This window comes from Euleptes europaea, chromosome 6 (genome assembly GCF_029931775.1).
Source record: "Euleptes europaea isolate rEulEur1 chromosome 6, rEulEur1.hap1, whole genome shotgun sequence".
NCBI lineage: Eukaryota > Metazoa > Chordata > Lepidosauria > Squamata > Sphaerodactylidae > Euleptes > Euleptes europaea.
In genome coordinates, this window is record NC_079317.1 from 106948246 (window position 1) to 106965638 (window position 17393).

The window sequence follows — 17393 nt, forward strand, 5'->3', positions numbered from 1 at the left end:
GATGTAATGTATGGGCATCAGTTAAGACCATAGCGAAGGAAGCCCAGGAGCTTGAGTCCTGGGCGAAGGATCCTAAGCCCTGCTCGCATGATTGGCCACAGCCAACACATCCTATTGGGAGCAGTTGTTGCCCCCCTGTTCTTGCTTCCTCCTTCTCCTTCTGGGCTTTGTTTTTACAGAAAACAAACACCCAGAGGGAGAGGGCGGGTAAGCAGCTGGCAGTGGCTGCTGATGCTCCTTGCTACAATGGGCTGGTAGCAAGCGAGGAGGGTAAAGTGCTTTCCAGTTAGAGTATGGGGCTGAACAGAGGCAGCCGTTTTGTTGTGGTGCATGGACTCTGTGGAAATTCATGGCATGTGCATAAGCGCATGAGAGTGCACCAGCCCTTGTCCTTTCTGCCTGGTCTGCTACTGAGATCTTCAAACAGGAAGAAATGCCCCTCAGAAAGGAGCAAGAGCAGTTGCTAGGAAGGAAAAGCCAACACTGCTGTTGTTCCTCCTCGCTGTTGCAGCCACTTCCGGGGCTCTGTTTATGGGCCTGGCAGGTAGCTGACCATGCACTGATGCTCAGCCTGGAGTTGATTGGAATTGCCCACACCTTCATGCAAAGTTTGGATACCACTTTGACTTATATGGACAGCCACCTGTTCCTCTTTCTAATAAATTTTTACACTCAGCAGGTGCCACCCTGAGCTTCTTGGAGGAAGGAGGGAGTAAAAATCTACTAAAAACAGAACAGCCCTGAGAATTTCAGGGAGCTATATCCAATGACCCTAAGAACACTTACAGGGAAGCAAGTCACATTGAATTTGAGGCCACCATCGGAATTTAGGGGGACCCTGCCAGAGAGACCAGTTGTAGGCTCCTTGAAAAAGAAGTGGAGGTGGGATACACCAACTGAAGGAGCACGTCAGATATCCCCGCCTAGATAACTCATGTAGCAAACCAAGCTACATGCCAAACTCAGTATTGTTGTTGTTGAATTATAGATACATTCGGTATCCATTTAATTCAGGTCAAGGCAACAATAAACTAGTTAAGAGGGCAGCACTTTAGTGAAGCCCTGGCCCGGCTTCCTTAGTGGTCCTGTTGGCTGCAGAGGGGCCCCAACAACTGGTGCACTTTGGTACCTGTTGGAACTAGCCAAGGTCAGTCTGGATAAACATGAATAGATCCAAATTGTTTGTTTCCTGAATGAAGGTAGCCAATTCCACATCCCTAATCAAGTATGTAAAGCTAGGGGTCCCCCCCCCCGTGTTTTTTTTTTTTTTGCACTTACCCAGACTGAATTTCATTATCCACTCTCCCACTGTTATAAGATCCCCATGGAACTCCTTACAATATGCTTTAGATTTAACTACCTTGAATAATTTATCATCTGCAAATTTTGCTGCTCCCTAGTTCAATCTGTTTCCCCGAGTCATTAATGAGTATGTTAAAAAGCAGAGGTTCCATTATAGATCCTTGAGGCTCCCTGTAGTTTCTTTCTCTGCTGTGCAAATTGACCATTTATGCCTACCTTCTATTTCCTATCATTCAGTCACTTGTTAATCCACAAAAAGATGCCTCTGCTTATGCCACAACTACTTAACCTTTTACAGAAGGCTTTTGATGGAGGACTTTACAACCTGTTTTATGAAATTCTAATTACACAAACCGTTATTCCACTTACATACTGACATTCTCTTTCGAGTTGTGAGGCAGGATTTCCTTAATCTAACTCTTCTCTAACATGTTAGATTTTCTCCAGGAAGAAATTTAGCTCAGAAGATGGCTCCTTACTTTGACTCAGCCAATCTGGCCACATGGATTCATGCCACAGTGACCTCAGGATTATTGTAACGCATTCTACGCAGGTCTGCCCTAGAAGTCAACTTGGAAACTTCAGTTGGTACAATATGCTGCAGCTCAGTTACTATTGGGAGCTAGGCAAAGTATGCATGTTGCACTCCAGCCACTTCACTGGTTACCTATCAATCACCACTTTCTATTCAAGGTACCGGCTACCGCAAAGAAAGCCCTTCATGGCCTTGGACCTTGATATCGATAGGACCATCTTTCCTGCTATGCTCCACAACTGTGCTCATCAGATCAAAGCCTGAAAATACCAGCCTGCAAATGGGTAGTCAAGAGTAGCCCGTACAGACACACTCTCTGCTGTGGCACCCACCTTCTGGAATGGCCCTGCCTGAAGAGTATTTTTTGGAGGGAATAAAGGCATAGTATAACAGAAAGGGTCAGGCAGATGCTTTTATACAAGGAATCAGGATGGTATTCTATGCCACTGTTTACAGTACTATGTTTATTGTATCTGCTATCCTGCTGTTACTACACTGCTTTCTGTAATTCCATTTTGCGTTGTTTAACATAGTACTGTTGCATTGCTTATTGGATTCCTGGTGCCATTTGATTGCATTGTTTTAAACTGTGCAGTCCTCCTTGAGTCTCAGCGTGAAATGCAGGTTATAAACAAAATAATTAAATATCAGGAAACAGAATCAAGGGTGGGGCTATGCAGATGAAGGGACAAGCTTGATTCATAATAGCACTGTTCTACAGGATACAGTCAGAAGATTGTCATGAGAGCTCAAACAGGACAAAACCAGCTCTTCTACACTTAATCGATGTTCACAATTAATCTGGTCAATGTATGAAGTTCTTTGCAATCCTCATCTTCTCTAACCACACAACTCAGTAACAAGAGTTACTTGTTACTCTTGGTGTGGGGGGTAGTTATGAATTTCCTGCATTGTGCATGGGGTTGGACTAGATGACCCTAGTGGTCCCTTCCAACTCTGATTCTAAGATAGCCACTAATGATCCCATTCACACAGGCCTGGAACTGCAGAGTTGAACTCCAACTATTGAAATGTACACTTAATATGGTAGACCAGGGTCAAAACGGCCCAAGGGCAAAAGCCAAATCAAGCTGCCCTGTGGCCCTCCCAGCCACCACTGCAAAGGCCACTCAGCTCAGACTCAGCCAGTGGTATCAATAACATATGTTGGGTGGCCCAATGTTTCCTTTTCTACCAACCAGCAACAGTCCAGGAGGAGTCAACCAGTGAGCTGATACCCATTGTTGCCTCCAAGTGATCTCTGTGGCAGAGGCTGAGCTACTGAGCCTTGCTGCTGTTAGTTCACCGGTGTGCACTAATTCCTGAGAATGCAAGAGGCCAGCCTATGGAAAGGGAACACAGTCCTAAAACCCCCTCTTGAATCCCAGCAAAGGGAATTGCTGAGGCTAGACAGGTGGCAACCAAAGTAAGGGCCTTCTCAGTCATGGTACCCAAACTATGGAATTCTCTTCCTAGGGAGATTCATTTGTCCCCTCTATCATTATTTTCTATTCTGACCTGTGACGTTTTTTAAAGTTGGATTTTTTCATGTCTTTTTGACTGCACTGCCTCGAGGGCCCTAATTAGGTGGAACGGCTGGATACAGATGTTTTAGTAAAATAAATTTATTTATCTTGTGGCACCGACATATTCTGAACCTTAGCATTCACCACAGCCCTCTCTACGTTGCTGTGATACAGGATGGGTCTTTGGCTTTTCTCTGGAATAGCTCTGCAATTATCACTTTGGAGACGCGTCACAAAGCTGGCACATGACAGAAGACATTATCATGCTGGCAGAGAAAACTGGGTTTACTACTTTAATAGGTTTTGTAAAGATTATAAATTAGAAAAAATGCCCTAATCTGTTGGTAATCTCTACCTCTGCAACCTTTTATACAAAAGATGGATGGTAAAGGACTTCCTCAGCCCAGAGCTGAAATGTGCAAGAACCTTCAAATCCTAACTGCAAAGGGGATATTTTTTTGCATGCTGATCCCCAAAGCACCTGCTGAACACAAGCTCCAGTCCTCATGGGAAGCTATTCTAAATGAATGAAAAGCTAACACACACACTTTCCTCTAGAAATGCATACTGTATCCAGCTGTTGTTGGTCCCCCTACCATTTCTACACATTCCTTTGGAGCCTTAAGATCAAAATTTCACCCTGCAGCAGAAGAAAAGCTGTGTGAAGGCAGGCCTGGCTTGTGGCTCTCTCAGACCCACCCTCCTAGGGGTTGGAACCTGTTCCTTGACCCCACATGGAGGCAGCTACTGGCCAATAGTCTAATTAGGTCACATCTGCTTGGCAACTTCCTTTGAGCCTGGTGTAGGGCCTTACTGAAGCAGTGCCCAAAAAAGGAGGGCAAAGGGTCCCACACTGTGACATTTTGGCCAATCATTCTACCCCATGGGTTACACCACCTGCTCTGACCCTAAAATGGCTCCGTTCTTCCGACATCTTACTCTGGAGAACCAGGAGGGGTGCTGTGTGGCTGGTGGGAATTGGGTGTGTTGAACAAGCACCCCTAAGATCCAGGGGTGCACACAGATACGCCCTGTGGTATCTTAGTGATCTAGATACTGAGAGAAAGCCACAACCTGGGTGCTTCCACACCCCTTTCCCGCTAATTCCTCCATCATATTGAGACAGCATCATGGCCTTGGGCCATGGCTGGTTTTCTTCTTTCAGGGGAGAGCCTGCAGCAGTTCTAGGATGAAGAGAAGGTGACTCATTTCAAATGCCCACAGCCCAAGAGAGAAATTCCCTTCCCCTGCTCCATGAGGAAGCCCAGAAGGAGATCTCTACAGACACCAGAGCAGCATGTCCAGGCAGAAAGACAGGATGTGGCTTGAGAGTGGATCTGATGATGTCGTCACATGCTACCTCATTAAGAGGTGCTCTGCCCTTCCTTCTGGCGGCTGCCTGGGGCTACATCTGGGCCCTTCAGAGAATTATTTGATTCTTGAAGCTCCGACTGAGCTCCTTGTGGGGAAGGACAATAGAATTCAGGATGACTACTTCTGCAGGGATGGTCACATTACAACCTGTTGAGGAAGAAACATAAGAGGCATCAGTGGGAAAGGGAGAAAATATCACCTTGCAAGATAACTTAGGAGGAAGAGGAAGAGTTGGTTTTTATACCACTTTTCTCTACCTTTAAGGAGTCTCAAACTGGCTTACAATCAACTTCAATCACCTACTCTTCCTCTCCCCACAACAGACACCTTGTGAGATAAGTGGGGCTGAAAGAGTTCGGAGAGAACTGTGACTAGCCCAAGGTCACCCAGAAGGTATCATGTGTAGGAGTGGGGAAACCAACCCGGTTCACCAGATTATAATCCACTGCTCATGTGGAGGAGTGGGGAATCAAACCAGGTTCTCCAGATTAGAGTCCAACGCCATGCTGGCTGCATACTTTGGCTTCATTGGCAAGACATTTCGTCAGCTGCTGGATCTGCACAAAGGGGCACTCGGCTGTTACCTCCACTTTCTTCCAGACAAAACACCTCAGCAAGGGAAGACCGCCTGGCCCCAGGAATCATCCAAAGAACAAGCAGCTGCAGGAAAAGGAGGCTGGCTTCCCCCATTCCTCCCAATGACTAGTTGTTTATAATAGTAGAGAAGAGAGGAGGGACATTTTTGTTTCTGTCACCAGCCACAGGACCAAGGTCTGGTGGGTAACTATACTGCCTCCTCTCCCACAAGAAAAGCAGCAACGGAAGAGCAGTCTGGCCTCAGCTGGATCCAAATGCCAGTTAACTTTCCACCCTCCCTTTCCTCTTCCCCAATGTGTGTGGTTTTTCAGGCTGTAAGCAGGGGCCAGGGTCTTATTTCGTATTTATGCACAATGCTTGCCACCAGTCCTGTTAATGAATTTAAATTGCATGAGACAATTTTGTCTGGAAAGCAGGATTAAAAAAAAAAAGGCAGGAAAGTCCATCTGACACCGAGTGGACGGGAAGGGGGCTTATTGGGAACTGTGGCGAAAGAGACAGAAGAAGCTTACCCAGAATGGTGATGGACGGTGTGAGGCGGCCATCTCGAAAAAGCGTCTCACTGTCTATCTTTGCATAGGGATCGTTAGGGTTGGGGTCACTGGGGGTGCCCTCCACACGAGCCCATCGTCCAATGGTGCTATCCCAGCCCACAATGCTGTTAAGCACACAGGTGTGGTCCTAAGGAAAGGGGGGAAATAGATAAGAGGATGCACCTATATATAATCAAGGACTTTCTGCCATAGTAAACTGAGGAAGGTGGGCATGCTTTCCCTAATCAGAGTTGGCCTCACTCTGCACTGTTCTAAGTCTGTTGACGCCAAAGCACTTAGAAGCATGCAGCTCTGCTTAGGAATGCACTGAAGGTTTAGTGAGGATTTCCACCATATGGGGAGCACTTGAAGTACTTAAAATAGCATTAAAGTTGCAATCCTAGACAGACCTATTGAGGAATAAGTCCCATTCAATTCAGTGAGATTTTGAGTAAACATGCTTAGAATTGGACTACACAAATTATTATTTCATGGAAAGCAAGGTTTCATGCTCAGCGGTCAGTGTGTTGATTTGAATGCAGCTGAGGCTGTAAATGCGGTTCAGTTTCTAAGAATGGCTGGAGATTTGCAGACTCTGAAGCCTTAGTTCTTCTTCTTTTTTGTAATGCAAACATTTGATGAAAATTAGATGTGTTTTTTCTTTAATGTATCCCATTTCTATTTTCACCAAATGTTTGCATTAAAAAAAAAGATGAACTAAGCCTTCAGAGTCTGCAAATCTCCGGCCATTCTTAGAAACTGAGCCACATATACAGCCTCAGCTGCATTCAAATCAACACACTGACCGCTGAGCATGAAACCTTTTAGTTAGAACCCTTGAACAAGAACGTTAAAAAAACCTTCACAGTATTCTAGTGCCACCTGCTGGGCATGAAACAAACAATTAGAGCTTTCCAAGAAGCAAGTTTCCCTGCTTGGTTTTCTTCTTCAAGTAGAAGTACACACTGTAGTAGTTTCACTCTGCCCCCCACCCACATAACTGCAGCCACCAGGGCTGCTATTTCCGCAAGGAGATAGCTTTTCAAGCCTTTCCTCCCATGCAGTCTGCCTGTTGGCACCCCCCTAATCTGTTTTTACCCTTCCCAGGGACAAAGAAAAGGTTTTTTCCCCCTTAAAGGCAGGTGGGAGTGACCTTTTTCAGTGGAAAACTGACACGGAGGAAATGGTTTAAAAGTCCCTCTTCCCAGTGTTATTTTCTCTGCAGAAACTACATTTGGAAAAGAAAAAACACCTTCTAAGATCTATATGGAAATACATACCCTCCGAGCTGGTATAGTCCTAGCCCCAACCCAGTTCCTGTGTGGCAATAACATCCCATTCTTATATGAACTTCCCAGGGGAAAACACTGTTGATTGAATTCTACAGAAGCAGTAGCTTGAAGGAAGGTTTCTGGCTCTTCAGCAATAAATGAGCAATAAAACGGTTTTTACTATGCTAAAAATGGATCTTCACCCACAGATTAAAACACTCTCTTGGGACTAACACCTACCTGGAGAGAAGCCCCATGCAAAATTATGGATTCACGCACACGCACTCCGGCCCCAATTGTTACCCCTTTTCCAATGGAGACGTTGGGACCTAGCTGTAGGATAAGCACATAAGAAAAGCCCTGCTGGATTAGACCAGTGGTCCATATAGGACAGTATCTCACACAGTGGCCAAGCAGTTACTCTGGAGGGCCAACAGGGCCGAGGTTTCCCTGATGTTGCCTCCTGGCGCTGGTATGCAGAGGTTTTCTGCCTCTGAATACGGAGGTTCCCTTTAGTCACCATAGATCTATCGTCCATGAATCTGTCCAATCTCCTTCTAAAATCGTCTATGCCTGTGGCCATCACTACATCTGACAGCAACTTCCACCTTTTAATCACTCACTGAGTAAAGAAGTATTTTCCTTTTGTCCATCCTGAACCTACTGTCCGTGAGCTTCATTGGATGCCCTCAAGTTCTAGTATTTTGGGAGAGGAATACACTTTCTACTTTCTCTGCCCCATGCATATTTTATCAAACTTTGTAAACTATCATGTTTTCCCTTAGTAATCTTTTCTAAACTGAAGAGTCCCAGATTCCTCACTTTCCTTAAGGATAGGTGCTCCAACCCTTTAATCATCTTGGTTGTCCTTTTCTGTACTTTTTCCAACTCTGCAATGCCCTTTTTCAAATACAGTGACCATACTTGCACACAATATTCCAAATGAGGCCACCCCATAGACCAGGGATCCCCAATCTTTTTGAGCCAGAGGGCACCTTTGGAATTCTAACACTGGATGGTGGGCACAACCACAAAATGGCTGCCACAAAAGGCAGCTCCAAATACAGAATGACTGTCATGAGAGATGGAGCCAGCCACAAAATCCCAGGTAGTGAGGCCATGCATAACTCTAATAATAACTCCTCAATATTTCAGGCAAAAGCTCCATTTAACAAGGTGCCTTTTAAAATTAACATACTGTTTAAAAATATTTTCTTGCATACACATAGCTTATCTTCAATCACACAGTAAAGACCCCTGTGTTACAGTGGCAGCTGCTGCCTAAGCAACTTTTGAAAAAACAGCACAGCTAATTAAATCTCCAGTGGCCAATCAGAAGCCCCACTGGACAAAAGCCCCACCTGGCCCCTCCCACCTTCTGAAGACCCTTGGCAGGTGCCAGAAAAGGTTCCCTAAGAGCTCTCAGGTGTATGCCATCAAGACCTAGAGACCTATTGGTTTTTAATTTCCCCAATAAGTCTAGAACTTTATCTTGTCACCTCAATTTGATTCAGTTTTTCAGACTTTCTTACAGTGGCTGTGGCCCCACCCTTCCCACAGTGAACAGAGATGCAAAGAATTAATTTAGCTTCTCTGCCATCTCCCCATCTTCCTTTAGCAATCCTTTTTATTCCTTGGTCATGTAAAGGCCCAACTGCTTTTCTGGCTGGTTTCCTGCTCTGGATATATTTAAAAACATGCTTATGGTTTGCCTTGATGTTTTTAGCATGCTGGTCCTTATATTTTCTTTTCACATGCCTAATTATGAACTGACACTTCTTTTGCTAGACTCAGTGGTCCCTTCTGTTCACTGAGGCAGACATTCCATTTTTAAAAAGAAGACTTTTATGGCTTCTTTGACTTGGGTCATTAACCATGCAGGTAACCTTTTAGGCTTGGCAGTACCTTTCCTAACCCGAGAAATGCGTTCTATCTGGGCTTCAATTAGTGTGGTTTAAAGAACTTTCCAAGCATGCTCTAGGAATTTGACTTTCTTGTGTTTCCCTTCAGCTTTCTAACTATTCCCCTCATTTTTGTCAAGCTCCCTCTTTCGAAGTCAAATGATACCTGTTTTGGACTTATGGGGTCACTTTCCATGACATGAATGCTGTACGTACTAGCATTGTGGTCACTACTCCCAATTGGTGCAACAAGATCTACATCTCACACCAGGTCTTGAGCCTTGCTCAGAACCAACTCCAAGATCACTGCCTCTCTGGTTGGCTCTGTGACCCACAGTTCCAGTGCACAATCATTTATGATGTCTTCTTTAGTCATCTCCCTTATTCCCTTCCCCCATTTTGAGATCAGCCTCAAAGTAACCCTTAGGGGCCAGTATCTCCACTTGTGTCACTTTTGTTGGGGAATTTGTTTCCCTAATTTTTTAAAACTCAACTCTAGGCCCTGATATACAATGCAGTGGAAAGGGTATCAAGTGAACTGGACCACAGTCCATTATTTCATCCACCTGATCTACTATGCATAGGGCACAGTCTCTATGCCCCTGACCACACTCAAGTTAACAAACTCAACCCTGAGGTCCCAACCCATGTGTTGGGCTCATTATACCCACTACACTTACCACAGCAGTTGCATCCACTGAGGCTGTTGGATGGATATAGACATTCCCTGTGTGGAAAAGAAACAACGACAGAATTGGTTCTTCTCTCTACTGCAGGATGGGGAGGGTTAATTTCAGGCCCTCCAAAATCTCTGCAAAAAGCATTCTGGTTTTCCACAACCACACAGGCATCCAGCTACAGCTGCTGTTCCATTCCGGGGCTCTCTCTGTGCATGTTCAGTTCAGGATCACCTTATCCCTTCCCCTATTGCAGATTCCTGGACCAAGCTGCTACAGATTACTTTACAGCACAGCCTCCCTGTAGGGACAACATATTATACTTCCCCAAGTATAAGATTTGCAGGTTCTTGCACCAAGTATAATTATCCCTCCCAATTCAGAGAAGAAAGGATGACTGGAGAGAGGGAAGAGGGAAACACAGAAGCATCCCTTTTGTTTTCCAGTGCCTCAAATACCCATAAAAGAGGAGTTTCCTAATCTGAAGGACCTCTTGCCCATCTACGAAGACCATCCTCAGAAGCTAGGTCCCTCCTTCTTTGGAGTTGATGGGTCTCTAACCTAGAAACAGGGTCTTCTTTGTTGTGGCTTCTTATCTGTGGTAACATCCTCTGCAAGGATTTGTGCCTGACATCCTCACTAACATCTTTTAGACACCAGATAACCTTGGTTCTTGTAGGTTATCCGGGCTGTGTAACCGTGGTCTTGGAATAACCTTGTTCACCATTGTAAATTGGGTTTTGTTTCTGATAATCTGAACTGCTTCTTTACACATATTAATGTTCTTTGCATTTTGAAGTTTTAAGTGGCTACAGAGCAGTTTTCAATTTGTAAGCTTCTTTTGATATTTATTTTAAATGGAAAGGCATGATAGAAAACCTTTAAATCAATCCAATGAAATCTGTTAAATCTTTTGAAGCACTGACACAAAAGCAATAGAAACAGGAATAGTGCTTGAGCCACACAAACTTAAAATAACGGCCATCATATCATTTGGAGTGATGGGCCACTAGTACTGAAATGGATAGGCATGGCCCCAGACCCCTGGAAACTGAGTCACAAATCTGGGCTCTGGCGTCAGCAGCCCTGTGGATGCATTGCCAAAGGGGAGGATTGTTCCTTTTCATTTTGGAGTCCAAATTGTGTATCTTGTCCAGCTAACAGAATGTGTCTCATGGCAGGTTTGGACCAATACCTCGGATAGTGGGCCCACCAGGATGGTTCTGGGCCAGTCTCTCTGGATGGCACTGGTTGTAGCAGCTCAGGTACAAGCGGTTGGCATAGATGGCAGACCTGGCAAAATGGACAAGGCAAACATTATGCCTGACACCACCACCAAATATGGTTTGTATGGGGGCGGAGAAGAGAGAATGGATTCCTTAGCCAAAAGACAGCTAATAACTAAAACAAACAGCATCTATTTTACCCTGCAGAAAGAGTTCCCCTAATCCCATCCTACCATGTTCCTCCCCAACTCTGAACCAAGAGGCACTCATTTTTTTTATTTTTTCTTCCAGAATGAATTCTTGCTAACCATGAAACCCAATTTTGACACTCAAAAATAAGATAAGAATGAATGAAGTCCACTTATTCTGCTTTTCAGAACCCTTTTATCAATCTGGAATTCTTTTTGGCAAGATCTGGGAAAAATCGAAAGAAGAACAGGTTGTGCTTTACAGGCTGTAGAGCATTATCATAAATGAAAAACCTGTGATCAGTGTCCTCGATCAGCCGGCACCATCCTACCCCTCTGACTGATAATGGAACTAATGCTCAGCTCTTTCTTTGGTTTCTGCAATTTCACCATTTTTCAACAATACATTTTGCAGATTTCTATCCCAACCATAATGGCTAGAGCTTTCTAAAGAAAAAGAAGCCAGGGTCCATAGGATGAAAATCTCTGTGCAAGGTACTTGATTCTATGCTTGCACCACAATCCTAGGGTATGATGCAGAAGGTCAATGACGCAGCAACCCAGCTAAACAAACTGCGTCAGGTTAGAGCCTGAATAGGAGAAATCCTGGGAACCCTATGGACATCGTGCTTTGGGTTTTATTTATTTAGAAGTTGTGTATGCCACCTCTCCAGACCTGCTTGATGTGGCTCACAATTAAAACACTAAATACAAATCATATTAATAGCAACAGAAGCAAAATCAACAATATCATCTGAAAACATCACCAATAAAAACAGCCCATAAAAGCAAGCCAGAGCATAAAAGCGCTTAACACAGCAAGTTAAAATTATGTTGATAAATCATTCTGCAGGCTAGGAGCCAAACATGAGACAACTAAAAAAAGAAGGAACTCCTTAGTTAAAAGCTTGGCTTGGAGCCTAAAAGAGAGTAAGGAAGATGCCAGGTGAGCCTCCACAAGGAGAGCATTCCAAAGGCCAGGTGCTACCATGACAGAAGATATATAAATGCAGGCGCATAAGATCATAAGAAAGGCCATGCTGGATCAGACCAAGGTCCGTCAAGTCCAGCAGTCTGTTCACACGGTGGCCCACCAGGTGCCTCTAGGAAGCCCATAAACAAGACAACTGCAGCAGCACCATCCCACCTGTGTTCTACAGCATGCTCCTCTGATCCTGGAGAGAATAGGTATGCATCATGACTAGTATCCATTTTTACTAGTAGCCATGAATAGCCCTCTCCTCCATGAACATGTCCACTCCCCCTTAAAGCCTTCCAAGTTGGCAGCCATAAATAAATAAATCTCACAGACATACAGACTTGCTCAGGATTACCTTCTGCACCCTCTTTATGCCACAAAGCATCCAAACTTGTATCAGATAGTTTCTCCCTTCTCCTTACCCGGCAGACTTGATCTGGCTCCAGAATCCTTCGGTTTTGTAAGCAAAGAGGAGTCCCTGCCCAGCGAGTGCTGTGAATACATCCTGCTCCAATCTGATGGCCTCAGCTCGCTGCCAGCCATTGGCATTCTCCTCTCTGTGGGGATGGGAAAAAGCAAGAATGAGGGAGGCAGTGCTGCTCACTGGAAAGGGAAAATGGGAGGGGGAAGAATGCTTAGCTAGCAGAAAAAAGGCGGCTGGCTAAATAGAAATTCTCAAACTGGGGACTGAGGGTAAAATCTGCCAAGCTTCTCCTAGTGACAGGGGATTCAAAAAGCCTATTCTAAGCCTATGTGCTTCAGGCCTACATAGCAGAGCTCCACTGACACATTAGTAAAGACCATGCAAGATGAAGGGAGAGACTGGAACTTACCCAACGTATGAGCCCCTGAAGGTGGGCAAATGATGGCAGGACGAGAAGAAGGAGATGTAAGAATAGAGAGAGACGGGTAGGGGGAAGAGAGAAAGACATGGCAGATGAGTGACCTGCTTCTGCCTGGGAGCAGGAAGGGCACAAAGGCACAGGCTGGGCAAGATACTCACAGAAGCAGTTCCTGCTGGTTCCGCTGAAAGACCGCCCCAATATGCTGGAAGATTGCAGGTGTGAACAAGTAGATGCCACAGTTGATGAGCTCACTAACAAAAGTGCTGGGCTTCTCCACATAGTGCAGGACCTGGAGAAGAAAGGTGACCTCTTGGGAATTGGCCAAACTCGGCTGGATACTGCTTTATCCTAAGCCAAGACTGAGAAAGGAGCAGGCAGGGCACCAGGAAGGGCATGCCCAGGGGTGCAGCTCTCCGCTGGGATATGCCCTCTGCCCAGTCCTCCCTCCTGTCCCCCACATACCTCATGAGAGTCAGCATTAGCCACGATACAGCCATAGTTCAGAGACTGCTTTCTGTTGGCCTGCAGAGAAATAAAATCATTGTCACAGGAGAAGTACGGTGGGCTCGAAGAAGCAGAAGGGAGAGTTAGGTGGTCAATAATGCACTGCTGACCAGAAGCCTGTAAGGGATTGCCATCTGTAGCCCAGACAGTACTGTCTGCCTAGGATAACAGAGATGTGGTCTTTAGTGATCTGAGAGCTTGTGTAGCGTATACACTAAGACAGAATTCGCATATACCACTTGAAGTGCTTTTCACCCCCATGCCCAGGCACGTGAGAGCCAGCATGCCGAGGAGAGTATTGAACTTGAATCTGGGAGACCCAGGTTCAAATCCTGCTACTGCCACAGAAGTCTGCCAGGTGATACTGGGCCAGAAACTCTCTCTAAGATTAACCTACCTCACAGAGCTGTTGTGAGGATAAAATGGAGAAAGGAAGATCAATGTCATAAGCTGCTTTGGGTCCTCACTGGGGAGAAAAGCAGGGTATAAATATCAAAACGAATAGTGTGAAAAACAGAAAAGCAGTTTTAAATGTGCTTGGATTCTGAATTAACTGATGCCCATACAGAACAGGGGATTTACAATTGCATTTCAACCCTCAATTTACAAAGTGTGGGTAAATTTGATCTCAGGGATTAAATTATTCATTTGGAAGACCCTAGTTTGAGTCTTGCCTCTGCCACGAACTCACAAGGTGACATCAAGCAAGGTAATTTCAGACCTCCATTTGCAAAGGAGGGATAATAATAATAATACCTGTGTTACAAAATTCCCCCTCCCCTTTCCTCCAAGCAGCTTAGGGCAGTTTGTATTGCTCTGCCTTCCTCATTTTATTACCACAATAATTCAGAGAGTTTGGTTAGCTGGGAAAGAATGGCTTTCCAAGGTCATGCAGTGAGATTAATGGCCGTGGGAATTTGAACCTTGGTCTCCCAGGTCCTAATGGCATATTCTAACCACTATACCACATGGTCCCCAGATTGTTCTAAAGATTATAGAGCACTTTCTAATGTGTAAAGTGCTTTGTATTATAGACTTGAACCCCACAGCAGAACTGTCCTTCCAGCCAAGGCTGTCCCATTACCGTGGTGCCTAGCATGAGGAAGGCATCAGGATTGCCACGCTCCCGGTGGAAGGTTAGCATCTCTTCTAGAGGGAATTCGGAACAGACATCGGTATTTAGCACAAAGAAGGCCCCAGGGTTACCCGAGAGGATCTGGTCCCGGAAGTGGTAGATGCCACCACCTGTGCCAAGAGCTGCATATTCTTGTAGATACCTACAAAGGAGGATATAATGGCCTTGTTTAAAGCAGGAGGAATAGCCTATGCCCTGGCTAACGGGTTGACAAATTAAAAGTGGCAGCTGCAACAAAATCAGGCTGTGCAAATTCAGGATAGGAGCGGCTCATTTTGAAGCTGGATCTCTTCTTGCCCTCCCTTTAGCTGCACCAAATTTATATACTTATTTTTATTTATATCCTGCATTTCTCCTTGATTGGGACCCACAGCGGCTTTCCACTTGGTCCTCCCCTCCCCCACTTTATCCTCATAATGTAGGTTAGGCTGGGAGGTTATGATGGGCCCAGGGGCACCCAGCAAGCTTCCACAAAAGAGCCGGGATTCAGACCCTATTGTCCCAGATCCTAGTCCAACACTCTGATCCCTACGCCGGGCCAGCCCTCTGGTTACTACTCACCGGATGGGGATTTTGAACTCTTGCTGGGCAGACACCAGGAAGCGGCTGAGAGCTTCATTGGGCTGATAGAACCCAATCAGGAGAATCTCCTTCATATTAGGAACCTACAGGGGATAAGAAGCAATTTCAAAATAACACCAGCAGTTGTCTCAGACCCTGCCCAAAAGAGGTTACCTCATTTTCTTTATCTGCTTTATGGTGTTTTAGAGTTGAAGAGGAGCTAATGACCCAAATGCCTCTGCCACCCCCAGTCTTGCTTTAATACCATTACCTTAGTGCATGCCTCAATATGATGCTGTATCATAGGCACCCCTGCGACGGGAAACAGGGGCTTGGGGACTTCAAAGGACAAGGGTCGGAAGCGGGTCCCTGCAGGGGCAAAGGTCACACAGTCAGAGGGCTGACATTCACTCAACTCAACCCTTCCGCCCTAAGACAGGAGCAACTAGCTGGCAAACGTACCTCTTCTGCCATGCCTGGATCCTGCTCCAGGGGAGAACTCCCCCCACCCCCGACTCCAATTGTCACTGTTGAGTCAATCAAGGACTCCCTCCTTGATTGACTCAAAGGCAAAAAGCATCCAGGCACCCTTCCATTTCACTGAGATCCAGCTCCAGAGGAGAATCCCCTTCCCACAGAATATTTAATATTCCTACACGCACATATCATTGCTCAGAACAGTTTAGAGAGCCAATGTTGATTGGAAACAAAATACCTGGATGCAATTTTAACAAGAAAACCACAGGTCATAATTTGGATTATGTGGACTACTCTGCCATAAGGAGAAAGCAAGATGCATCACATCAAGGTTCCTGAGGAGCAGGTGGGTACAAAGGCTTGAGGATTGGGAGAGTACAAAGCACGATTCATTTGCCCTGGAGCTTGTTTTTGGTGCCAAGATCCAACCTTTGCACAAGGTGAAACGACATTGGGAGAAGGTTGCCTCCGAACATTAACAGAGTACCTTTCCCTCCCTCTATAGAGTCAGCCTCCCGTACACATTTCTGGGAACAGACCTCCACGGGGACAGTTTTACTTCCTCCCTTCTCATGTTCTCCTCTCTAAAGAGGCGTGTTGGGTGCTCCCCCTTCCCCCAACCCTGCATGCTCTTCTGCACACGTCTGCAGATCGAGCAAAGGGAAACATCCATTTTAAAATAAAAGGGAGCTGCTCTCAACAGAGCCGGAGGATTTAAATGGGGCGCCGCGAGATGACTGCGGAAGTCTAATGGCCAACTGAGCCGGAGGGGGCACGTCTGGGTAGCCCCGGGGGCTGGTGGGTCTCACCTAGGGTTGTCAGATTTTGGGGGCGGAGCCTGAGGAGGGCGGGGCTTGGGGAGGGACTCCAGTGCCGTAGAGTCCAATTGCCCGAGCGGCCCTTTTTCTCCAGGGGAACTGAGCTCTGTCGCCTGGAGATCAGTTGTAATAGCAGGAGATCTCCAGCTAGTACCTGGAGGTTGGCAACCCAAGCCTCGCCCTCCTCAGGCTCCGCCCCCAAAATCTCCAGGTATTTCCCAACCCGGAGCTGGCCAGCTGGCCAGCTCCGGGTTGGGAAATACCTGGAGATTTTGGGGGCGGAGCCTGAGGAGGGCGGGGCTTGGGGAGGGACTCCAGTGCCGTAGAGTCCAATTGCCCGAGCGGCCCTTTTTCTCCAGGGGAACTGAGCTCTGTCGCCTGGAGATCAGTTGTAATAGCAGGAGATCTCCAGCTAGTACCTGGAGGTTGGCAACCCAAGCCTCGCCCTCCTCAGGCTCCGCCCCCAAAATCTCCAGGTATTTCCCAACCCGGAGCTGGCCAGCTGGCCAGCTCCGGGTTGGGAAATACCTGGAGATTTTGGGGGCGGAGCCTGAGGAGGGCGGGGCTTGGGGAGGGACTCCAGTGCCGTAGAGTCCAATTGCCAAAGTGGCCATTTTTCTCCAGGGGAACTGATCTCTGTCGCCTGGAGATCTCCAGCTAGTCCCCGGAGGTTGGCAACCCAAGCCCTAGCCTCACCTTTCTGGGGACCCCCGATCAGCACCACGGCTTTCAGCATCGTCCCCACTTCCAGCAAGGGCGGCCTCGAACGGACAAGGCCGCCGGGCGCCGGAAGCCCCGCCCCTCCCCCTCGGCGAGCGCCCAATCCCACTTCCGGGGTCGCGAGAACGCCACGTCACACCAAAGCAAGGGCGTCACTGCAGGGCGGGGCTCCGGGGAGCGGGGCGGGGCTCACTCTGGGGTGGGGGGGGCGCTCTCGCCCCGCC

The 17393-nt window shown here is 46.6% G+C and overlaps 1 protein-coding gene across 1 annotated transcript; it reads right to left on the minus strand.

The window, feature by feature from the left end:
* Positions 1 to 4690: 4690 nt before the first annotated feature.
* GMPPA (GDP-mannose pyrophosphorylase A) lies at positions 4691 to 17185 on the minus strand. The gene is made up of 12 exons (XM_056851247.1): positions 17146 to 17185; positions 15426 to 15523; positions 15155 to 15258; positions 14543 to 14735; positions 13417 to 13476; positions 13113 to 13243; positions 12532 to 12666; positions 10912 to 11009; positions 9720 to 9766; positions 7379 to 7471; positions 5847 to 6015; positions 4691 to 4884 (listed from the first exon to the last, which is right to left on the minus strand). The coding sequence occupies exons 1-12, from the start codon at positions 17183 to 17185 to the stop codon at positions 4784 to 4786; spliced, it is 1269 nt and encodes a 422-aa protein (XP_056707225.1). The 3' UTR covers positions 4691 to 4783.
* Positions 17186 to 17393: the final 208 nt, after the last annotated feature.

Bases quoted from the DNA above. Each gene is read 5' to 3' on its own strand.
- GMPPA (XM_056851247.1), bottom strand. From the start codon at position 17,185: ATGCTGAAAGCCGTGGTGCTGATCGGGGGTCCCCAGAAAG. The intron at 7,472-9,719 runs GTAAGTGTAGTG...CTTATCCTACAG, and splicing joins CAGTGGATGCAACTGCTGTG to CTAGGTCCCAACGTCTCCAT. The intron at 4,885-5,846 runs GTAAGCTTCTTC...CTTCCTCAACAG, and splicing joins ACCGTCCATCACCATTCTGG to GTTGTAATGTGACCATCCCT.